Source organism: Cebidichthys violaceus, unplaced genomic scaffold, assembly GCF_023349555.1.
Source record: "Cebidichthys violaceus isolate CVI_PGR_0920_01 unplaced genomic scaffold, fCebVio1.0.p SCAF_46, whole genome shotgun sequence".
NCBI lineage: Eukaryota > Metazoa > Chordata > Actinopteri > Perciformes > Stichaeidae > Cebidichthys > Cebidichthys violaceus.
The window spans coordinates 987,943-1,013,798 of NW_027176661.1; the positions used below are offsets into that span (position 1 = coordinate 987,943).

At 40.9% G+C, this 25,856-nt stretch overlaps 2 protein-coding genes across 5 annotated transcripts; one reads left to right on the forward strand and one right to left on the reverse strand.

Moving 5' to 3' along the window:
- Nucleotides 1-1,391: 1,391 nt before the first annotated feature.
- On the forward strand, nt 1,392-13,907 carry zswim7 (zinc finger, SWIM-type containing 7). Of its 2 annotated transcripts, none has more exons than XM_068729467.1 (5): nt 1,392-1,705; nt 3,080-3,101; nt 3,435-3,537; nt 11,311-11,415; nt 13,272-13,907. In XM_068729467.1, exons 1-5 carry the CDS (start codon nt 1,684-1,686, stop codon nt 13,380-13,382), a joined length of 363 nt encoding a protein of 120 aa, XP_068585568.1. In that variant the 5' UTR covers nt 1,392-1,683; the 3' UTR covers nt 13,383-13,907. The 2 variants fall into 2 exon arrangements, with proteins under 2 accessions (XP_068585568.1, XP_068585567.1); XM_068729466.1 differs by having other exon boundaries at nt 1,392-1,476.
- adora2b (adenosine A2b receptor) lies at nt 13,892-25,143 on the reverse strand. 3 transcript variants are annotated; one of them, XM_068729465.1, is made up of 3 exons: nt 25,012-25,143; nt 24,331-24,548; nt 13,892-16,718 (listed from the first exon to the last, which is right to left on the reverse strand). In XM_068729465.1, the coding sequence occupies exons 1-3, from the start codon at nt 25,027-25,029 to the stop codon at nt 16,016-16,018; spliced, it is 939 nt and encodes a 312-aa protein (XP_068585566.1). In that variant the 5' UTR covers nt 25,030-25,143; the 3' UTR covers nt 13,892-16,015. The 3 variants fall into 3 exon arrangements, with proteins under 3 accessions (XP_068585566.1, XP_068585565.1, XP_068585564.1); XM_068729464.1 differs by having other exon boundaries at nt 24,331-24,687; XM_068729463.1 differs by having other exon boundaries at nt 24,331-24,861.
- Between the last annotated feature and the right edge of the window lie 713 nt (nt 25,144-25,856).

The following is a 25,856-nucleotide window of genomic DNA, read 5'->3' on the forward strand; positions in this document are numbered from 1 at the left end:
AGGAATGGTCTCAGATCCAGAGCCAACCTCATCACACATTATATTAGAAGACTCAGAGCTGTTATCTTGGCAAAGGGAGGCTTCACAAAATATTAAATGAAGGGGTGCCAATAATTGTGGCACATATATTTTTGAGAAAAATATTTGTTTCATCATAAGAATGTAATGTTTCTTTCAATTATGTTACTTAAAGGTTAGATTTTTGTGAATATTTTGAATGAAAGATCATGAGGATAAACAAAGATTTTTTTTCGCATCTCGTTTTGCTCATTTTTAATAAAGGGTGCCAATAATTCTGGAGGGCACTGTATACAGTATACAGGTGAAGAAGTGGACAGTCAATGTCTTCACCTGTATTAATGTACAATACAGGTTTTGCTGCGTCTCCATTTCTACTGCTGTCAGGTTTTCTTTTCAGGATGCACATTTAAACATGAGTCATGTGAAAAATCACATGGCTGTTTTAGTACATGGCTTCACTTTACATTAGGCCTGCTGCTGCATATTCTATGTGCTAAATAAGGATGAGGATGAGGACTTTCTTAACTCATTTAGATCACAATGGGTTAAAGAAGCTTACTGCAGTGAAGTCGATGGTGTATTCATAATGCCATCCTGTTAGGAGCCTTTTTGTCTGAGACTTGACTATCATAGTGCAAGGTAATGGACAGTAATATACCTGGCTCAAAGCAGACGTTTGAGTGCTTTCCATTTAGGTGAGCCAGTGCCATGCCTCTGATATTAGTCTGTTTCACAGCAGACATTTTGACATCTCGTTGAAGTAAAATCAAAATGCCCCATATGAGAAAGGCAGATTTCTGCTGACCTCATGTCTCCTGACACCTGCATTACACTGCTTTACTGCAACAGACTACAAGCCTCATGCCTAAGGAGACTATTTTATTGATAAAAGCAGGCTATACTCTCGATGCTCTCATTTGCTACTTCCTAAACATATATTATAAGTAGTACACATACCAGGAATTTGACTCTGGCTACTTTTGCTCTTGTTGTACATAAATAAGAAATAAAACAAGGACCAATATTACCATGAAGCGGTTGTGTACATACCAGGTGAAAAGGAGATAGTTCGGTGTCAAGTGAAAACAATAATGCCTATTACAGAAGTGTTCCTTAAGCAAAGTTATTTTTAAAACTTCACAATAGAAAAAGGTTAGTCTAGGGTTGCTAATATTGGAATTGGATCACGGAACATTAAGTGAACATACTATGGACCGACAAATCACAGTATAAACCTCTTCAATCTGATCACTGAGTAGACTATTATTATGCTTTTATTTTGGAGGGAAATAAAAAGTTCAAGCCGGAAGTCGTAATGTTTTGGTTGCACCTTATTGGCTACCGGAGTCGTCGGTATCCGGAAACAAAACGGTGTGAAAATGCGTTCATTTTTACCTGCAGTGGCCGAACAGCTTTTCCGAGATATTCAACAAACACACCAGGAAACGTCCCAAAGTAAGTCGAGGGTGGTGAAGAGAAATGCACGTGACAGTTGAGGATGTCCCACTGTCAAATCCTCAAGTGTTTGAGGGCTCTCTCGCAGACATTTTTAGCCCTTTAAGAACCCTTTCCGTAAGTCAGCATGATATGCTGATTTAGCCTAAGGGAATTACCCACAAGTCATAGCAACGTGACGTTAAACACGGGGTAACCAGTGGACGCATGGAGACATTAAAAAAAAAAGGTAAATAAAGAGTACGGCTCACGTGTGTTCAGCCTGTCTTATTATATTTACACAGAAACATTAAGGGTTAAAGATGGAACACAAAATGAACTTGAAATCAGAGGACATTTATTTATTTATTCATCAAATATTTTATTTTGTCATTGAAGATGTTTTGACAAAAACAAGTACATACATTATATGAAATGACCTCATCTTGTGAGGAAAGAGCCTGAAGACGTTCAAATCAGGGAGTACAAAGTATAAAATAAATACCCACAATTATACATCTTATTTTTTGTTGTTTTCATGGTAACATGATATGTTGCAGAAAAGTGCTGTCCCATTCATATTTACACCATTTCGAGCCCTGGCAGCCTCTCACACTCAACCACTGGTGACGTCAATTAAGTCCTTGAGGGTTCAGGGCTTAGGGTTTAGGGAGGACATTGGGATTTGGCCACGCTTTTCTCAGACTTCTGTTTCTAGATTCCACAACAGGCCTACACACTTTTTTCACTGCAGACATTTAGCAGGAACACTGCTGATGTAATTGATAACATCAATAATGCCTCCTTCATTTCGGTGGTCACTTCCAGGGTCCTGGTTTGAGCCCGTTTTAACAGCAGATATATTGACTTGTCATAGTTGGAAAAGCTCAGATGGTATTGATAATCTTAACAATAGTTCCGTTATGTTCATGTGGATAAACAAATAAAGAATTTTTTGCATGATACCTAAACAAAAGCAGTTAAATCGAATCTAGCATTCACCTTTTATTTTTATTATTGTCATTATTTACACCAGCCTCTCAAATTGACAGAAAACATTTCAGTTCTTGAACATTAGTTACATAAAGCACTGTTTTCCTCCATCAGTTTTTGTTGACAGAATGTAAAATATGCGAATGTTATGCCACCAAAAAACCTACAACAAGTTTTTGTGTGTATTGTCCATAAAGGATTACCTCCGACCAAGCCCTAGATCCCAATATTACTGTGTATGCCTCAGTGGACTTCTATTATCATTAGTCAGTGGTCAGTGGCTTTGACTTTGGGAAGAGCTGGTATTGTATATTATGTCGCACAGAGGGACGAAACAATACTGGAGGCAAAGTTCTCCCGTGGCTGGTAAACATTTTTTAAGAAGCAAAGTGAACCAAACATCCAGACGTAAAGGATCCGTCTGTGTATCTGAATATCGTATCTTTACCTCAATGTCAACACAAAGCAGAGTTCTGGTCTGTGCTTAAGTGTGTTTCATGTCTTCGAAACAGATACTAGATAGAAATTACTTATTCAAGTTTCATCTCTTAAAACTGTGGAGTGGATTTTTTGTACAAAAATAAAAATACACGATCACACATTTAAATAAATGACTCTCTTTTTTTTGCAGTTCCTGATGACCTGCTCATTGCGTAAGTATCAATCTTATTAGTCCCCTTATTACCCATTAACTTCCATCACAGATAATCATTAATAAGTCTGCAAACATCAATTACATTATTAAGACTATCCATAAATGTAGTTTTTCTACATCGAGTTATGATCTATGTAAAAAAAAAAAAATGTCTGCACGTGTCTGAATCCGAGTGGGTGTGAAGTGAAGAAACCACAACGAGGAGGAAGTACCAAAGTGACGTAGCACTGAGACAGTGTCGTGATGCTGCTCTGTGTCTCTACTGAGACGCCTGTGGACACCTGTTCGTGTTTCTCTTGCCTCTTACGTCTTTCTTCTTGGCGTCCTCCAGGCTGAAGTTTGTCTTTGGGCCTTGTGCGCTGCAGGCTTTGGACCTTGTTGACCAGCATTCAGTCACCTGTCTGTCTTCACCCAGTGGGCGCAAAGCATTCCAGGTTTGTCACGCTTCTGTCAACTCTGAGCCTTTACAGTAGCCCCACTTTCACAGTTCACAAATATATAAAAAAATCATCACCACATTTTCTACATTCTCCCACAGCAAAACAATTTCCAACTTGCAGGAACTACATAATTAATGTGAGCAGGAGTATTTTTAGTCCAGCTAACAGATGTTATGATCTTACTGCCCATATAACTAGTCGTTTGCATTTTAACATCGTTTTCTGACTCCTGGTAACCCAGGTTTATTCAAGTTGTGTTTTTCAAAAGTGAAATAATGCCAGTCCAGCTGTGTTTTCTCTCTATTGGAGTATCAAACTAGTTTAATAACAGTTTGTAAATATAAATAAATATATACAGTGCTGTGAAAAAGTATTTGCCCTCTTCCTGGTTTCTTATTGTTTTGCATATTTGTCACACTTAAATGTGTCAGATCATCAAACAAATTTTGATATGAGACAAAGATAACCCGAGTAAATACAAAATGCAGTTTTTAAATGATGATTTAATTTATTAAGGGAGAAAAGCTATCCAAACCTACTTGGCCCTATGTGAAAAAGTAATTGCCCCCTAAACCTAATAACTGGTTTTGCCACCCCTGGCAGCAACAATTGCAATCAAGCGTTTGCGATAACTGACAATGAGTCTTTCATGTCGCTGTGGAAGAATTTTGGCCCACTCTTCTTTGCAGAATTGTTTTAATTCAGCCACATTGGGTGGTTTTTGAGCATAAACAGCTTGTTTAAGGTCATGCCACAGCATCTCAATCAGATTTAAGTCCAGACTTTGACTAGGCCACTCCAAAACCTTCATTTTGCTTTTTTTGAGCCATTCAGAGGTGGACTTCCTGGTGCGTTTCAGATCATTGTCCTGCTGCATAACCAAAGTGCGCTTGAGTTTGAGGTCACGAACTGATGGCTCGACATTCTCTTTCAGGATTTTCTGGTAGAGAGCAGAATTCATGGTTCCATAAATTATGGCAAGTCGTCCAGGTCCTGAAGCTGCAAAGCAGCCCCAGACCATCACACTACCACCACCATGTGTGACTGTTGGTATGATGTTGTTTTTATGAAATGCTGTGTCAGTTTTACCAGATGTAACGGGACGCACACCTTCCAAAAAGTTCAACTTTTGTCTCGTCAGTCCACAGAATATTTGCCCAAAAGTCTCGGGGATCATCAAGATGTTTTTTGGCAAATGTGAGACGAGCCTTTGTGTTCTTTTTGGTCAGCAGTGGCTTTTGCCTTGGAACTCTCCCATGGGTGCTATTTGTGCCCAGTCTCTTTCTTATTGTTGAATCATGGACACTGACCTTAACTGAGGCGAGTGAGGCCTGCAGTTCTTTCGATGTTGTTCTGGGGTCTTTCCAGACTGATTCATGTCAATTACTTTGTTTCTCATCTGTTCTTGAATTTCTTTAGATGGAGGCATGATGTGTTGCTTTTTGAGATCTTTCAGCCGACTTCACTTTGTCAGAAAGGTTCTATTTAAGTGGTTTCTTGATTCAACAGGTCTGGCAGTAATCAGGCCTGGGTGTGGATAGTGAAATTGAACTCAGCTTTCCAAAAAATCACAGTTGATTCATGATTTATCAAGGGGGGGCAATTACTTTTTCACATATGGCCAAGTAGGTTTGGATAGCTTTTCTCCCTTAATAAATTAAATCATCATTTAAAAACTGCATACTGTATTTACTCGGGTTATCTTTGTCTAATATTAAAACAATTTTGATGATCTGAAACATTTAAGTGTGACAAATATGCAAAACAATAAGAAACCAGGAAGGGGGCAAATACTTTTTCACAGCACTGTATTTGCCATCTAGATTAACAAGATAATCAGCACAGATGATCGTAGGGCTTTTTTCCCCTCAAGCAAGGGCAGGACTAAAGATGTGTTCAATGGGCATCTCCATCGTACTTCGTTCTGGTCCAGCCTAATTTGAGTCTTACAGTGTTTTATCTCTAAAGACTCAGTGATCTCTCATCCTGTAAAGCATCTTTTTTTTTCTGTCAATATCCACTCGATCAGCTGGTCTTTCATGAGTCAAAACGTTTGAGACCTCTGCTCAGCGTCGCAGTGGCTTGCACCAGGGTTAAAGAAAAGCTGTGACACATTTTGGATACAGGTATTTGATCCGGGGTGTTTCAAAGAAAGCAAAAATAATTCCCCTCAGTCGGTTGTTAGATCTTAACTTAATGAATCCTTTTCATACTGTGGCACATCCATTAGTCAAGTACCGGCATGGTTTACACAAATACACACTACACTGTTGTGTGTAGTGTGTGTTTGTGTGTATTTCCTGGCATGTGACATTTTATAACTGTATAATAGAGGCACTGAGAGGTGGATACTTACAGTGATTCTAAGATCACAATAAAAAGTGTTAACTCAGGTTTTTCTTCTGTGGGTTATATTATAATATCTCATTAAAACCGACTGAGTGTTTGTTACATAATTGAGTGAGTTCCTTGATTAAATTCTTAAATTATAATCTCAGTGGGACGTAGAGTGACTGGTGGGAGAAACAAGGCCGTCCACAGTACTGAGGTTGTGGTCATTGTGACCCAAATTTCCTGTAAACTCCTTCAGGCCGCTGCAAAAACAGGTTTTATGAAAAGAAAGCACAATGCAGCTAAATAAAGACATGGATTCTGTTCTGATGGGACACTTTCAGCTCAATTGTTGGTGTCCACCTAATTTCCCTCAAGGCTATCCGGTACAGAATAGGAGAATTACAAGCTGTTTTCCATTTTTTTTTTATTGGCAAAGAAACTTTCCCAGTACAAATGATATATCTTTACTAATATTTAGAAATGTCAGATTCCCCAAATATACTAAGCACCTTGTGATATTTACATTTTGAACTTTGAGGTTTGTAATCCCACAAAACATCTTGTTCATACGAACTGAGGCTTAAGCATCTTTCAGCGCAGAAATTATCAGCCAATTAGTCGGTTGGAGAAAATAAATAATAAACAGGATGCAATATCTTGCATGCAGTTTAATATTCATTCACATACGAACGCCGGCCGTCACTCAGTCACAGCTGTAGATTAATGGTGCTGGAAGCAGCTAGCCTGTCTCCGTCTGAAGGTGAAAGAATCTTCCTACCAGCACTTCTGAAGCGTACTCATTAACACATTAGATCTTGTTTGTTTAATCCGTAGAAAATCAAAGTGTAAAAACAACAAGTTGCAGTTTTGCGATGGGTTTTGTGCTGTATTTCAATAACTTGTTGACTTTAATGAGAGAGTAATTCATCAGGATGTACATTTGATGGAACATATGAGTATTTAATGGGTGGCTTATGGATATTGTTTTCACCCGTAAAGCTCCTCAGATGTGTCTGACAATCTACCTGCAGGTACAGGCTTCTCTTTTTACCTCATGTGGTAACGCACATAACTCCCAGGGGAAGTTTAACAACATTCACAGCGTGTTAACATTCACATAACGTTCTTCATTCTCTTCGTCATAAATCTTGGAAGAAGTTTATTTTGTGGCATTAGCAGCAGTGAGTGTTGCTGCTGTGATCTTGGAAGGTCTGCTTTATGTTCGAACCGTTAGTGATGCATTAAGTGAGGCTTTAGTTTACACGGTGTCTGTTCAAACGCTGTCGGCCGCAAATGTTTAGCTTACCCGGCTCTCTGACTCTCGATTTTAACTTGACATCGAGTGCTTCATTAAGCAGCCGTTGAAAACAGAACACGGTCTTCCCACCTATATATCTGGAACCAGAACATGGCTGGCATTACGCTAGAGTTTAAGTCGGCTTTATGTAATCACAGCTTGTCTCTTGACTTTTAAGATATATAAGTTGGAGGAAAGGGATGCGAAGGTGCCACTCTGATGATCAGTCTGCATGTTTCTCCCTCTGGGTAGACCATATTTGGGCAGCATGTGACAGCACTGTGAGTTAGAAGAACGTCGTTCAACCTCTTGAGGAGAGTGAAAGCAGTGATGACATTTTGGGAAGCAGTGGCTCACTTAAAAGACGAAGCTCCACCGCAATTAGTCATCCAAGAGTCCTTACAAATTTCCCCGTGTGAGGAGAGAGGAGAGCAGATTTCTCTCATCAGATCATGAAAAGCAACAATCTTCACAAAGCGGAGATTAGTTTTGTCAAGCAGTTTCCTGAAAATCATCAGACCCGAACTGAAAATGTATTCTTAGACAACACTGAGCGTTGAGTTTACTGGAAGTGCTGTGACGTGTGTGTGCTAACTGGGCACTGTGTCAGAGAGATGCTGAAGTAGTTTAGTTTAGTTACATTTTTTGTCATTTCCTGTTAATATTATGTTTCCGTGAGACACAATGGAGTTTCTCATGTTGCCGAGGTTATTCAGTCTCCTCCCTCAAACGGAATGAATAATTCATGAGAGCATGGCATTTCACTGCTGAGGTTTTTCACCCAATCTCATTCTTAACGTTCAGTGACCTTTTCATATGCGACGGTGTAGTGCGGCCTGTTGGGAAACCGAAGTAGGGAGTGAGTAGTGTACTCGCAACAGTAATGAAACACCTACTGCATGAACACAATCCCTCCGTGGATGACGGTGTAGTTTTGTAATTCATTAATTAATCATAGGATTCAGGCTATAATGCCAAACATTTTCAGGTTCCAGCTTCATCAAATTTAAAGAAAGTTTTTATTTATTTTTTGAATTTTTATATATAACTGGAAATTGAATATTTCTGGGTTTTGGACTGTAGGTTTACCAAAACAAGCGATTTGAAGACTTTTGACATCATATACGAGAATAATTTGGGGATCTTCACCACAGTAAAGTTGCGGGATACAGTAGAATAAAAGATATGTGGGCAACGGAGCAAAAATGTCCTCATTAGGGGGCGAAAGGGGGCGTCGTGATGTTGCTGTGTTAACATGAGTGCTTGGTTTTTAAGGAGAGGCAGCTGAACTGCATCAGTCAGCCGAGGACCTCATACAGTGTGCTGGTGTACAGATACAAGGGTTCCGCGGCTCAACGACTTCCCAGAGCTTTAAATGTCCCTGAAGCCTTGTTTGTGGTGTGGAAACAGTGGACACAGGGCCGTACAAAGTCCGGGTCCTCTGGCTCACGACTGCTTCCCGAGAAGTATTCCCGTGAGAGCCAGCATTTCGGGCAGGAGCCAGAGCTTTGCTGTGGCTTTAACTCTGCAGTGACTGAATGGCAGATTTGGATGTCTAGTGTTCTGAGGAGACCTGGATACCTACCAGGCAGTGGAGGCCAACTTTGCGGCATGAGCTGCCGCAGAGCCACAGAATCAATGATGACAGCGTACAACAAAAAGGCCCAAGTGTGAGCTGGTTTTCAATAAACGTGGCTCTTTAGAAACTGTAGAGGTCCTTGGCTCGGTGTCCACAGTTGTACTTTCTTTCCATCCCCATCCTGCTGTGCATGGTGCTTTATTCATCTTCACTGAGGTGCTTTAAGTCCATGTGTCTCTTTTGTGCCTTATTTATAATGAAGTGTCACGCTGAAGAAATGGGACGTTTTTGCTTGTGTAGGTCACAGGGAAAAGTAATTAATCTAGGCTCTGGAGAATAATGGAGCCTGCTCTGCCATCTTGGGAGGCATTAGTTATTGTGGAGTGTCGAGTTAATCCTCCGACTTAATGTCCTCATGTGTCATGTACATGACGATGAGACTTAAATCACCGTCCGTAGCCGGGGAGATTGAGCACCAGCATCGGGGACAGGAGGTTCTGTCAGCTGAGGTCATTAGACGCCACATGCGGGTTGTTTAAAAATGCATCGTTTCTATCTCGTCTCTTCCAAATAACTAATGTGAAATAATGATGATGACGGTGCAGGCAACCCCACCCTCAACCCAACCACCAGTCTGTCACTTCTTTGAAAGATGCAAAAGGAGAGTCCACCCCAAAACAGGATTGAAGAAGGGATATTCCAGGGATTTTGGATTGTGAAGTTAGTTTCTAAAAAGGTGGAAATCACTGCATGAAGACTTGAAATTGTGACGTCTACAGGTGACATTAGAAGTGACACGGAAAGTGACTGATTCTGTTGAGCTGTTACTTAATAGATACGCCTTTTTTTTGTATATTATGTTTATTCTCAAAAGCACAAAGAACACAATCATACACTCTACATGTGCTTTTGCTATTTTCTCCCTCTCAAGTTCCTACCTCCAGATTCCCCCAAGACAGAACAAATCACACCGCCCCAATTGTCAGAAAGCACATTACAGTATTAATAACTCAAGGAGTAGACACAAAATAAATAAATAAAATACAGAAAAACAGATAAATAAGTAATGACTAAGTGAAAGCCCAAGGTAACAGAGAAGAGTTATGAAACTAAAGAGAGAGTCTTCAATTTATCAAAATATTGTATGATCAAACACCAAGTGGATTTGAATTTCTCAGGATGTCCCCGCAGCGCAAACTGAATTTTCTCCAATTTAAAAAAAGAACACCAGATCCCTCAACTACATTTGGGGGATGAGGTGACTTCCAGTCCATTAGGATTCCCCTTCTTAAGTGTTGAGAAAGCTATCATGTTCTTGTGTTTATTTATTAAAGATTGACCGTCGTCCCTCTGAACACCAAAGATACACATCCAGGCGTTGGGTGGAATATTTAGATTGAGGTGACTTTTATCAGACTTTGAATAATGTATCAAAGTAATTTGTCAGTTGTGAACAGAACCAAAACATGTGTGTAAGTCATGACATCTATTGCAGCTATCCAATACATTTGAGTACGTGAAGCAGCTGCAGGGCTTGTCGCTAGTTGACATCATCACTACTCTTGACTCTCTGCTGGGTAACTTTCCAATTCACAAGTATAGAAATTGAGATTTTATGTGAGCTTTTTTTTAAAAAAAAGAAACATATAAAAAAAGAGATTTGTTTTCGCAATAGGTTACAGGTATAAAAATCTTAATATTATATATAAAGAAAAAAGAAAAAGAAAAATACAAGAAAAATACACGTCACAATACACAATATATACAATTATAATAGAGTAAAGATGTTATATAAAAAATGCACACTATATACACAGTGAATAGAATAACAGAATAATATTAAATCCACTAAATAAACAGTAGTGCAGAGGTTTAACGATTTGATTTGGCCCGAGGTGATTTATTATACAGTCTGATAGCAGTAGGCAGGAACGTTCTCCTGTACCTGTCCTTATGACAGCGGAGCTGGATCATTCTGTTGGAGAAAGTGCTCCGCTGTCCCTGCAGTAGGTGGTGGAGAGGGTGGTCCTGGTTATCCAATATGGATAATAGTTTCTTCAGTGTCCTCCTCTCCACCACCTGTTCCAGACTGTCCGGTTAGCAGCCGATGATGGAGCCGGCCGGATTCTATGCACTATGATTTGATGTTATAGGAAATTATAACATACAAATTTTGATTTGGTCAATGTGACGATCGAACATAAAGGTTTGTGAAGTGAGATGGAGGAAAAAAAGAAAATGTACTCAGTAAAATGTTCACTATACGTTCTCTCTGAGACTATGAGCTCAGTCGGTCATGTCTGGACCAGTTGAGGTATTGAGGTATACAGGAAAGAGCTTGTTTTCCTTCATGCCTTCACTGTCTCCACTGCTCCTCAGCTGCACTAAGCGCAAGCGGCAGCCAATACAAACAGCATTTTGATCATACTCGTTTGGGGATCATCCTCCCTCATAAAAAATAAAAAAAACCCACTTGTGTCTGTGTCTCTATCAAATGAGGTCAATGCGCACAAGTATTGCCACATATTTACATGCACTTTGCATGAATTTGTTTCAGGTAATTGGAGGCTCGGGGCGTTTGTACACTTGCTTTGTATCCTGTCACTACTGCCCGTGTCCGGCCTTCGCCTACACCGTGCTCCGCAGAAATGAGGGCCTGCTGGTGAGTCTCCAACAAACTGTTACACACAAACTTCCATACTTACAAGTAAAGGCTGGCTCTGACTGCTTGTTCACATTTTTATTCTTCTATACTTTGATCTGTTTTTTGATCATTTTGCTACTTTTTAGAACGTAGTTTTGTTTCTGTTGTTAAATGACAGAAAGTATTTTGGACAAATCCATGTTTCAAAGTAAATAACCACAAAAAGTATCATGAGATATTTGTCCTGAATTGCAAGGGTGTAGATTTGATTTCAGAAATGGATAGGGCACAAAAATTAAAGGTTATTTTATATTAAAAAAGTAGAAAGTCTGTGTCTTTGTGTAAAGGCTGTTTTTTATTCACTAACCCTACTTAAAATCACATGTTGTTTTTGTTTATACTTTGTGATAACTAAGAGTGTGCATCTTACCTAAAAAGAGCATTGTCCTTTACTGCCATATGTAATATTTAATATTCATGCTCATCCTTACTATTCAGTTAAGAAAATGAACCCCCCAATTAACCAAAATGCCTGACCTCAGACAGACATAGTGGAAGTCTATATGAACACTAACTCAGAAGCACATATACATGGTACACAGTGTGTACAGCAGCATATTTATACACAGATTACATGAAAGCCATTGTGTCTCGTCAGTCAGCTGAGTATCCTGGAGAAAACAGTCGACCAGTCAAAAAAAAGTGATACAAAGCAAACGTCTAAATGTGTGCAACAGATGTATTGTGGTCAGGTCGTGTTCTTGTCTGGTCACTGAGGGGGTGTCTCCCCTCTGACTGGCTGTTGCTCTAAATATCTGCAAGCAAACGGCCTCCGCTGCTGCTCCTGAGTATTAGGGAAACTCAGCTCCCTGGAGGATGCTGCTAAAATCAGTGTGAGAAACAGAGAGCTGAAACAGACCGTGGAGACTCCCCATGAGCGCATCAGCACCACTGATAATATTCCCCATGAAAAAAAACACGCAGAAGACAGAAATACAACTTCTCCTCGCCTCATCAGACTTTTATAGCTTGGTAGATAAAGTTAGAGTCGATTTTGTGTAGTTGCATGTGTGGAATCCAAAAAACAGTGCAAAATAAGGCTCATGGTTTTAACACACCTCTCCAGTCATAAAGTCAAAAAGTCAAAAAGCACTCAAGAGACTGAGTTTGACCATGCAGTCTGCAGTCCTCCCCCGCTGGAGCCGCTCTATAGAGTCCAACTTGACTGGATAAGGCCAAACAAAGTCCATACTGCTCTGACCAGTAGGACAGATAACAGAGCTCTGCCACCGACAGCAGACAGCCATGCGCTAATAAATAAGAGTCGACAGGAGAAGCTAGTAAACAAACTTCTGTACCTTTGTCCTCTTCACCACCCTTTGGCTCCTTATTTATGTAAAACACTAATCCACCAGCAGTGTCAGCGTGGAGGAAATCTCATTTCTAATGCATTGATTGGGCTGAGGGTGAAAACAAGTCGGTGATTAACATGTTAATAGTAATGAGAGGAGCTTCTGAATGTGTTCAGTGACACATGCACACAGATGTAGAACTGCACTGTCATTGAACCCCATACTTAACGTCACAAGTTACGATCTTATTAATCGCACAAACACTCCATTTGGAAAATAATTCATAATAACCCGCTCGATCACTGCGCTTTCCATTTTTAGAAATGTTTATAATTTTATGTAATTATTAGAAATTGCTGTGGCATTTGCTTTGTGACTAATATTCTTGGATTGAAGTTTGCTCGGTGGGAAATTCCCAGCAGGTCAAACAGCTCCTCTCTAGTCTGGTGTTTACATAAGAACTTTGAATTTTAAATTATTGAAGTGATGAGTCGGCGTCTGTCCGCGCTCTTTTCCCCGCAGTGCAAACACATCCTGGCCGTCTACCTGTGTCAGGCTATGGGTGGGACTCGGCAGGAGAGCATGTCCGATCGGCAGATGTCCACGCTGCTCGGCGGGACAGCGGCCCTGTGACCCCCCAGGTACTTTCAGCGCAGCAGGCGGACCGGCTCGTCGTCGTGGGAGCTGTCGAGAGAGAGAGAGAGAGAGAGAGAGAGAGAGAGAGAGAGAGAGAGAGAGAGAGAGAGAGAGAGAGAGAGAGAGAGAGAGAGAGAGAGAGAGAGAGAGAGAGAGAGAGAGAGACGATGTTTTGGACAGACACTTTGGGTCACCGCGAAGAGGATCGGAGCACGGGAACTCTACCACGGTTTCTGCTCTTTTAGTCGTCTCTCTGAAAGACACCAGATGTTGCTTTATTTATTTTTTCTTTTGGAAGGGTTCTTAATCAGTTTCCGGGGAAACCACACAGCTGCTCATTGAGTATGTGCGGCTTTGTTTTTAGGTTATTTTTTATCTGGAGCTGCATCAATTAGGGAAGTAGTGGGCGTCTGCATGCCGAAAAGACTTCAGTTTCCTATGTGTCGATTGGAGAAATAAATCGTCATATGATATGAAATTGAAATGAAGGAATACAGACTGATCTGTAACAATATAAACATTGCCTTTATCAACAAAATAATTCACCATACATACAGGTTGCATCATGTTAAATAGCAGTATCCGTTCTCAGTTGCAGTTTTGTTGAAAGAAAGACCTCTTGACAGTTTGAACATCAGCGTGACCACGGTGGATGCTTCTCCTGATTAGTATAACAACACTATAGCATACTGACAGACTGATAGGTACTTCGGAATGAAAGGCAGGAATGTTGAAACCAGATCAACTTGTTATTGTCCTTCTTACCTTTTTAAAATCACAAAAGGAGGCAATTGTTTGACATCAATCAATAGCTTGTAGAAAGTTGGACACCTACAGTACTTATTTTTACACTATCAACAAAGACAATGACGCAACAGTACAGTGCAGTTACAGTATAGTTGTCTCCATTGGAATGTACTAAAACTTTGGCACACTCCTGTATTTAGCCCTTGGAGTTAGTTAGAGGTGGTACACTGGACACAACGGCAAATGACGGGCGATAGTGAAGCAGTGGAGGCTCAACACTTCTTAAAACACCAACACGACATGGTTCAACACCAGCAATAAAGCACACCAAACAGGAAATCATCGAAAATGTCAGTGCAATGTGTTTTCATTTGTGTAGTGATGGCTCTGAGGTGACCCTCATTTCTTTTCACAAGTTATAGTCCAAACAAAACTGTGCTTTGCTCTGATTTAATTCAACTTTTTGAATCACCTTACGCCAATTTCTTCAGTTTTATAAGCTCAACAGGACCATTCACAATACTGCTAACCCCTGCAAAATAAAACAAGAAGAGACAAAGCACAAGTGCTTTAAGATTTGACACGGTGGAAAGCAGTGTTGCAGCTGTGTTGCCTCAAACTATGATGCTGCATACGAGCACCGTCGAGTGCAAAGAAGTAAGCATTTGCTTCTCAAAAAACATTTCATTATTGTTACCTGCTTCAAAATGACATACTATTTTTTTTTTTGGAGTTCAGCTGGACTGGTCGCCTATCTTTGCTAGTGCTTTTAGTAGCACTAAAGAGTGAAGCAAATGGAGTCCTCAGTGCAACTTATTTTAGAGGTTTCACCCTTTAAACAGGAATGTTTTCTCAAATGAAACCGATCATCTGAGTTCAGTCAGTGACTTCAGCAGCTTGTTGGAGGTCTGACTGTGCCAACAGGGCATGTGGATTTACATGTGGACCAGAAGCTTGGATGATGGAAGAAAAAAAAAGTATCAAATTTGACATTTGATGGCTCAAAGCAAAATGTCTCTGTGCAGATGCCATATTTTTTATAAAGGGTACAATCATTTTCCCACTTCCTGAGCTTTTGTCTGAAGAAACGTCAACATGGAAATTATATGGAGCACCGCCACAGGTGTGTTTTGCTAAACTACTTCTTATGTCTGGGTCTGCTAGACTGAACCAGATCATGCTGTTTATTTAGTCGCCACAACAATGCTCTCAGCCACAGGGGTCATTTTGGAATGGGAGATGATTCATGGGATCAAGCATCAAGCATTTCTGTTTTGCAGCAGCAGGACAACACTGGCACTTATAGTTGAAGCAACAGCTCAAGAACATCTCTGCTATAAAAAAAAAAAGTATTGATACAGAAAATCTTTTTGTAGATTGATCCAGTATGAATTCATGAAAGGGCCACGAGCCAAAAATAACCACAGATGTAGACTACTATCATTGTGCCTCTCTAGGTCCGCAAGCACAGTTCTAGCCACACAACGTCTTTTGATCTTTAAATAAATTAATAAACACTGTTGACAATATAAAATAGCAGGGCAGAAGGAGTGTTTGGAGTTGAAACTGGGGATTCAGAATGATAAATAGCATTATAGAATATAGTTTGGATCCGGTTCACAGTCCTGCAAATCCAGTTAGCTTTAACATGTTTTTTTTAAATCTGAAATCCTTCACAATACAAAGGGTTATGTAAGACTCGCCATTCAACATCACACTGCCTGACTCCTGATTCATAAATAAATGTCCACATTCAAGGCACGTTTGACATCGGTTCTTCACATATTACCCTCGTTCTGTAAACATATAAACCTCAGTGGAAATAAAAGTCAAGACTGAAACAGAGTTGACGCAGATGAAACTCCCCTCAGTCCCGACTCTCTCTATAGCAGAGGGTCGATGGTCATGTGGATCTGGTCTCTGTTGCGTCTGCTGCCGTTGGAGCTGAGGTATAGGTCCTCCCTGCGGCAAAGGAAGTGCTGGGTCAGGATCTTGCGGAAGGTGTTCCTGAAGTCCTGGATGCGGTAAGCGTAGATGATGGGGTTGACCGCGGAGTTGGCGTGAGACAGAATGATGGCCACGTACATGACAATCTCGTTATTCTCCGGCTCGTAAAACAGTGTGAGGCAGTTGAGGATGTGGACGGGCAGCCAGCAGACGGCGAACAGTCCGACGATGATGGAGAGGGATTTGGCGGCCCGGATCTCCTTCTGCAGCAGCCCGTGGTGATGGCTGTCCCCGTTGCCCACGCACTTCAGCTCGATCTGTCTCAGCTGCTTCCTGGCCACAGTGAAGATCTTCAGGTAAATGCCCAGCATGATGAGCAGCGGAGGCAGCACGCAGACAAAGAAGTTAAAGTAGACCATGTAGTGCATGTCCACCACGCTCTCAAAGTAGCACTTGAACTTGCAGCTCTGTACTGAGTCTCCACCGCTCGTAGTGTTGTCCGACCCAGAGCTGCCGTTCCTGCAGCTCTTGTACTTCAAGTTCCAGCCAAAGAAGGGGATGAGGCCGATGACAAAGGAGAGGATCCATAAGATAGCGATGATCTCTCTGGCGGTCTTTCCCGTCATCAACTCCTTGTACCTGGAGGAAACACAGCGCAGGTAACATTCTTCATTATTTTCCCTGTGTAGAAGTTTTGGACAAAGGTCACACTCAAAATAGGCTCTAGAGCTTGAGTACAGCCCAGCTATAACAGATACAAATACAACAACACCGTGCTAACATGAATCAAACTACAGTACATAAGCAAATCATTTTTGGGTGCTTTTCATAATTTTGCGGTGTTAATATTTACCTATGTACCTCTGATGACTTGATTTTCTTTTCTTCTAGAAAATTCCAACGTAGCTCAAAGCTAGCAGTTGTTTAGTACTTTGTGACTTTAGGAAGGCTTAAATGTTTTTGATTAAGAAGTTGTTTGACAATCCTGAAAAAGATTTAATCCAAAATTCACATATTTTGATTAAATATATGTTGCAATGGAGAGGCGTCTGCAGAGAAGTTAGTTTTTTGTTTTGCTCGTAGAGCGTGAGCCGATGTTGGCTTTTGTTTGTTGGTGTGGCCTTACTGACGAATCACGTTATTCTTATGCAGCTCCTTCTGTGCACCAAGATGCACATCGGCCTAATAATGGCTATGAATCAGGCAGATGATATGAATGATCATGTGCGATGGTGAATTGCTGTGACTTGGTGCATTCAAGTATTGTAGAAAATATATCATCTTCGCAGTCCTTTTTTGAATAACTTTTTTTTCCAAAACCAAACAATAAAAGATGATAAGACAAACACAAGCATCCATTCCCTGAGGCACAAGCAATCCAGCCAATGATTGTTGAGACATTTCAGTCCGATAGACATTTCTATTCTCTAGAGCCACAAGCATTGCTAAAAACAACAAAACTTTTACAACCAAAAATGGACAGAGATCAGCTTCAAAGTCTAAAAGCTACTAAATTCATTTTAACAATGACGTTTGATTTCCTGAAGATGAAACACTGCTAACAACATTAAACATCCCAATGATGGACCTGATATCCTGATGTCGGAGCTTCACACTAGTGCATGAATGCACCACAAACAAACAGAGAAGTTTGTGTTCAGTGTTCCCTAATGAATGAACCTTAGATGAGTTTACCTGGACCTTTTTTAATCCCAGTTCATTGTCTCATGTAGTGGAAGATGTACTCTGGAGCCAGTGAAAACTAAACCCCCAAATCAGTTATAAATGTTAAGACTAAATAGATTGATAAATGAAGCTGCATCGCATATTGCTTTATTTAGATTCATGTTACATCTGAGCACATTATCAACTGCTGAATGAAAGCATGAAGTCTGCTGACAGTATCTCGCATACGGCTTCGCTCAAAACATATTACATTTTACACAGATTCAGCATGTTTCCCATAAAGCCCGTCCCTCACTGGAATGTTGTATGAAATTATGAACGGCAGGTGCACCGAGGCTGCGTATGGAGATTCGGGGGTGACTCACACAAGTGTTGTCTTGACCGTCCCCATCATATGAACAGCGCTGGAAGCAAAAAGCAGCAGTTTCCTCAAAGTGAATCAGGCAAGCGACCGCATGGTAATGACTCACACACATGCTGACATGCGCACGCAGTAGCCACTTTGAGCTGGAGGTGCCATTTATAATCTGATTTCTACAGCTGCACCTCATATGATCACATATCAGCACTATCTATCCTGGAGGGCATCTCCTTTACAGGCTGCGGCTCATTGACTGCAGTTCCCTTTTGCTGCTGGATATATTAACTTTACAAACGATTCCTCACTTCCCTGGCTCAAAACGTGCACGCACTCCAATCAGTCACATCCCTTAACAACAGCACTTCTGAGTCAGTGGACCGCTCCAAACTGTGACATGCTCCAAATTGGCACGTCACTAGTGTCATATAAAGTGTAAAAACAATGCCATAGTATGTCATAAAAAAGTCTATATATAGTATAGTATATAAATTCATGATCTAATATGTCATAAAATGTCTTCAAATAGTCATAGTATGTCATAAGAATACATGGTATGTACAGTTATATATTCAACTTACAGCCCGCAGGCATAAAATATATATTATATGTTTCAAAAAATATATACAGTATATTATATGCCATTAAATTGTCTTAAAAATGTCAAAGTATAGTACGATATGTCTTTGAAAGAAATCATAGTCTTAGTATATTATGTCATAAGAGAGGTCACAAAATGTCATAAAAGTCATAGTATAGAATGTCATAAAAATGTCTGATAGTAGCATGCAAAAGTGCCTTAAACTTGCATTCCTTCTAATGGCCAGCAAGGGGTGACTGCACTGGTTGCAAATAGTTGATTGTACAGTAGTCTATGAGAAAACTATGACGGCGTATTAGGGCCATTGTAGGTAATAAAAAAACAATAATTACAGAGCAGGGGTTGGGGTAATGACAAACTGTGGTGAGGCTAGCCGTCTGAATTTCGTTGCTCCTTAATTAGTGTTATTATGGTAAGGATGGCCCCTTAGGGAGGCGAAGGCGTAGCAACTCATAATGTGATAACTGTGAATAATGTAAAAATTTAAATGAAATAAAAACTCACAATGTAAAAACCAGCACATAATGTAAGAAAACCATGTGCATAACGTAATAACGTGTAATAAGTTATTACATTAAAACTAGGCAAAAACAATTGTTGAATAATGTAATAATTTTTGTGTATTTGCATTTTAAAAAAGGAATTTTCCTTCTTTTTTTTTTAAAGTCTGGGAAGCCTTCATGCGTGACATTAGATACATTATGCAAGAGGCATATTTACTCTTAAGCCAATGTTTATTTTGTGACGTGTTGCAACCAGAAACAATATAATATATACAAAAACATAACTCTGAAACTCAAGCTCAGTGTATATCATACAACTTAAGGGACATAATATATTGCAAAATAAAGGAAGAATAATCAGTATATCAAAAAAAGATAAACAAGAAAATACAATTATCACTAGATTGCAACACTTTCTATAATGCTTATGTCTATAATCTGCTTAAAACATAGTACAATTACAGTTCTAAGCACTCATAATTCATACTGCTTCATGACAATAATCACTACACATTATAAAGCATTTTATATTGACCTATAAGGTCAAGAATCATCATACTTCATAATTGCTGATCACTAACTGACTTTTCTTTTTGAAAGGAGTTTATAACACTTCTAGCCCTCCATCGGGCATCTTAACCAAAAAAGGTGCTTCACGCAGAAGGCAAGGCCACTGGCTTGTACAACTAAATGTTACAATCCCGAACAAACAACCAGCAATACAATAATAATACAATAATAATAATACCCAACAACACTGAATATTTAAACTCAGTATAATAGTATAGTATAATATGTCAAAAAACTAGTATTATATATCATAAAATTGTCATGAAAAAGCCATCGTACAGTACGCCATGAAAACATCATATTATAGTACGTTGAATTCTTGAGACTGCTGCAAGCAGCACTTCAGGTGGCCAAGCAATTGGCCCCTTCCAAACGGGCCTTTTGTTTAAAAAAAAAAAAAAAGATAAAACAATATTCACATCCCCACACATACATTCAGAGAGTTATTGCTTGCCACTGTGGACACATTCCTTTGTGTGATCCCAGCAAAACAAACTTCTCTCTCTACACCTTTTTCCTGTCTGCTTGGTCAATGTCAACAGTCAAATAGAAATAAAACAGAACATTCTGCAGTGGCTAACGTAGACGATCAGTGAGCCACAAGGAACCAGTAAACCAAGACAATTTGAGAATACTGTCATGCTATTCCAAGAGGAAACATTCATTATGCAGAAAGACTTTATCAAAATGTGTAGATAATTTGTTAGCAAAGAATGTTAATCTTTAATAATACACATATCAATGCTTATTAATGTATGCGTTACTTTAAATTCTGCACTTGACCATTATATTTTGTTCCTGTTTAGAAATAATTTTTCAGTTATACATCTTTTACTGTTGATATATATAAACATGAAACACCCTCTATTGAGCCATTGTATCAGCTTGTTATAAATATAATCCCCACCACAATGTGTTTGTTTCGCTTCGGTAAGTGCAGATAGTGCTGTAACGCCCTTTTCTCAGTTTGACTGTTTTTGGACAGGCACTTCTGTGGCATGGAGTTATAATCACCAATTCATCATTCTCCGTGGGAATTCTATGTAAATAAAACGATAAAAGCCATCCGCTAAGAGGCTGCGAGATAAGAGAATGAAGCCAGGCTATGAGGAAGTGTGTTCAACATGCGGCAATTCCCTCATTGCGCAGGCAGGAAGTACGTGCCATCAGCGCGTTGTTTCAGAAGCAGAGATGTTGCTGGTGAAATTAAATTTGTGTTACTGGAAGGACACTTGTCGATCATTAGCCCAGTCTTCCTCTAAGTGGGCTTTCAAAGTGAGGAAAAAAAAGCCCCGTCTTATAATAACTAATATTACCAACACTCAATTATTTATCAGTAGTGTGCCAGCTCTGCCTCTGTCCGGCGACCCCCTGCAGGGAGACTAGTGGGTCGCCCCGGGGGCCATGAATAATACAGCACTCTGCCCACAGAGGGAGGAGAGGAAGCTTCAGAGCTCACAGTGTCCTCCTCACATCTCCGCACCATCTCCCTGCTTCTCTCTTTCTTCTACTCCCTCTATCCGTCAATCACAAGTACAGCAGGCAGCACAAGGTCTGTTTCCCAGAGGGCCCATCTCATGCACCCACTCCCCCGCCCCGCCAACCCCCTGCGCTCCCGCCCTTTCTCTCACCCTCTCTTTCTGTTTGGACGCAGAGAGCGGGCGAGCGGCTGAATGGATTAGTTCTGGCATGACAACAGCACGCTGGCATCTATCTTTGTTTTGCTTTCTTCCCCTACTCCATTCTCCATACATCCCCTTCTCTTCTCTCTGCCGCTGTGCTTCCGCCCGGGGCTACAGATCTCTGCCAGGCCACACACACACACACACACACACACACACACACACACACACAAAACGCTCACAATATCTGCTTAAATGTGCGGCAGTGTCCGCAGTCCTGCTCCTTCAATCACAATCTAACAGGTGGCCCTTCACACAGGTGGGGGGTGGTTATACTTAGCTTGCCAAGGTGTGTATGCAAACAGAGCTGTTCAGCATTTGCATTATGAATTGTATTTGTGAGCATGTCCATAAAAACAAGTTGTATAACGAGGTAAAGGCACGTTAATAAAGGCGCGTAAACACAGATCTGAGTTTGTAAAGCGTTCACGGTCAAATTAAAATTAGGATGTGGTCATGCATGAATTGTTTTGACATAAGCAGGAAACGTAAATGTAGATCATACAAATAGACAGCTGACAAACTAAAGGACAAACCTGAGTGAATGAATGGAGGAACAGTAATGTAACCATGTAGAACTGTGAGCTCTTCACACATATGGTTCAATTAGTCCATACAACAAATAGTCTGATTATTATAATAATAATCATTTTGGGAAACCTGTTTGTTTTTTTTGATCAAGAGGAGAAGTGGTATCAACCTTCTTATCCAACTCATTTTTACTTTCTAGACAAGCTGCAAAACCCACAACACTGACACCCACTCCTAAACCTTACCTCTACCAAACCATACAGGGCAACCTACACACAGTTTTAACTTTTTCCTTTCTTTTTTTTCAAATTGCGCTTCATTGTCTCCAACCTCCACAGCTGATCCCAGGTCATTTCAAGAGTGGATAACGTGTGCTTCACTAAGAGTGTGAGGATGATGCATCTCTCACTGTGTGTTTACACACAGTGAGAGATGTGTATTTCCACCAGCTTCTTGTATTGAACTGTCCACCCATCAACAGAGCCTTGACTGCTTCTTTAACTCTAATACCGGAACTTTTCAACAGTTTTCATTATTTGTGAAACACTAGAGCAGGATGTTCATCTAGGATGACATTGTATCACACCCACTGCACCCCTAAACGTGCTGAAACAAAGACAGGAAAACTCTGAAACTGCCCATTAAAGTGATGATGCCCACTATTCCTGACCACCCTGAGGCAGTGCTGCTGGTGTGGGTGGGGGGTCAATCCTTTGAGGTCTCTGATGTGCTAAAGGTTATTTGAACGCCCAAACAGGACAAAGGGACAAAATAGCTAGAAGTTAATTTTCTGACAACGACAAACAGTGAAGACGGGGGCTTGAAAAGAGCGTTGAGTGGGTGGGTGTGCGCATCTGTCATCTCAGGGGGTTTAAAACATCTGGATTTGGCCTTTCACTTCCACTGGAACCATCTGTGAAAACACTTTCATCCGAGAGCCCCAAAGGCCTGCAGGCTGGCTGGCCACACACACACACACACACACACACACACACACACACACACACACACACACACACACACACACACACACACACACTTTGAGCTGAACGTACAAACTGGTCTTATTATCGCATGCGTGTGTGTTGTGAAGCTGGGCTTTCAGAGGAAACCATAAAATGTCACGTTGTTACGAGCGTGTCGCCGGTTTGGAGGCGGCTTAAGTCAGTGTTTTTCACTGTATCTGGGAGGCAAAATATGGGGTTTGATTTCTGTCCGTAAGTCAAAAATAGAAGCACAGATGGGGAGTTTTTACAAGCCAGTTGGTTGGCGGGGGACAACTTTTATCCCAGACTAGTGTCAAACTGTCCTTTCCTGCCAGCGTTTGAGCCTAATGGAAATGACAGCACACGGCACAAACAGCCCCCAGAACCACATCCAGTGCCCACAACAATCACTGCAGAGAGTGTCGCCTTTAAGAGGAAAAACAACCGACAACTCTCTGACATGGTAAACTGCCAAAAACAACAACAACAACAACAACAACATCTAAAGACAGACAATTCCCATCTGACAATAAAGCGTGTAGTCATCAATTCACGGAAATATCAAGCAACACTGTGCCGGCTGTCTCTGCCCATTTCTGTCCCCTCAGGCTCAGAGGCTGCAGTGGATTTCGGTGGCCTTTTCCATCACAGCCTGTAGAAGTGACAGTGTGGGCAGGTATTGATCCTGCAGGCTTCTCCTGGTGTGTCACATCAAACAGCTGCTCGACAGATCTGTGCATCTTTTTACAAGCCGCATGAGGCGTCAGATAACTAAAACGATTTCTCAGGTTTCTGCTGCTGAAAGTCACAACCATACTGGATGTAAAGGACGACATTATCTAAACCCTTCAGATTATTCAATCACGGTTGTGAAACAGTCACTTCAAAGTGTTTGCAGAGTCCGTCTCGAACACCAGATTCAAATAATGTTTAGAGAGGTTTTATCTCATTATCATTACTAGTTGAGATATTAACTATGCTATTTATACACAAGGCATAAAGCCAACAGGAAAGTGATTCATGAAATCACAAAGCTGATATTCTTCCAGATCCTGAATTTGATTATTTTCCATAGGGGACACATGTCAATTTGTAGGACTCTCTAATGTTGATAGGATGAAAGCAACTCGGCACATTGTATCAAGTGATTAGCCCACCACAGCACTTTTTATTTAAGCCACAGTCCTTAATTCACTTTGATTATTTAAAAAAAAGCAAATTAAGGTTTCATCATCTTCACCATTATCTTGTCAGATGAGAAAAATAACTTTCACCGGCTGAAGAATATTCAAATTAATTCCACATCAGTCATAACAAAAAATAATAGTACTCACCTCAGAGGAATTTTGACGGCCAGATATCTATCAATTGCAATAGCAAGAAGGCTGAAGATGGAGCTTTGTGTCAGTACCAAGACGAAACAGGCCAGGAAGAGGCATCCATAGAAGTCCAGATGTATGCCGATGCTGATGGTTATGGCAAAGGGGATGGCGAGGCAACCGACGAGAATATCAGCCACAGCCAGGGACACTAGGAAATAGTTGGTGGCGTTCTTCAAAGTGGTGTTGATCGCGACGGCCCAGCAAACCAGTACGTTGCCGGATATGGAGAGAACAGCAATTACTACTTCAATCACGATGTAGAACGGATTCATCTCAGCAAAGTGTGTTGAAGGACTAAAAACCTGCAGGCTGAGCATAACAGAAGACGGTCATTCCCAACACACACACACACACACACACACACACACACACAAACACACACACACACACACACGCGCGCTGCTTCTAGTCACAGAGGAGTAAAGAAGTCTTTCTGCTGTAATCCAGGAACATCCCACAAGTGTGAGCTGCACAACCAGCCATCTGTTGGAAAGAACGGAGTTCACTTTAAAGCAGCTCTTGCGTCACAGAGTTTGGCGAAAGCTGCGTGTAACGCATGGATCCTCCACGCCTGCTGCAAACCTGTGCACAGAGAACAGACAGAAAGTCACCGGACGATGAGTGTGCGCTCACCTTAATGAACCCGCACATCGTCTCTCTGCGACCGATCTGTGGAGAGCTCAAGCGGCATCTGTGGATCTGTAGCGCAGGCAGTGTGTCACATAACTTTCTCCCCAGACAGCAGTTATGAAGAAACGCAGCACAAGAAAGGGGTAAAGAAGAGAAATCCCTCAATTACATAGAGAAACCACGCCCCAAACACAGACGCGCGCACGCGGTTGAAAGTTGCGCGATGTGGGTGGAATCCCAAACGAGCGTAGACGCTGTGCGTAATTACGCGCCAATTTAACACTGTTCAATGACGCCTCCACGTGCTTTCCGTTTAATGTAAATGCTGTCGTGTTTGTACAGCACACACACACACACACACACACACACACACACACACGTGTTCCCGCACTGCTCACACACACGCGGCTGAATCTGGTTTCAATTAGACTGAAATTGCGGAATTTTTGCTCCCCACGCCAGAGAGGAGTGGAGGCAAAAGCAACCAAAACAACTCGATGTACTCACGTTTTTAATGTTTGGCGTTCCTTTCGCTTTGGGCTGACACAAACACATGAGCTCAGAGTAAAAGGTAATATATGTATATGAAAATTAGTTTTAAAGAGAGGAAAAGGCACATATTATTTCTGAAACCCAGACTAAGTTTGATCCGTTGGCAATATCCATTTTATTGTGTTACGATATTTCCATTATTTATTACCTGCTGCTGGAATGTGTTTAAGTAGAAAAGGTGTGATGTGAAGAGCAGGCAACACTTTTCCAGTCAGTGTTCCCACATGCCCAAATGTTTCACAACCCTGGCACAGAGCTTTAATGGAAACAGTGGAAAAGCAGTTTAACCTCAACTA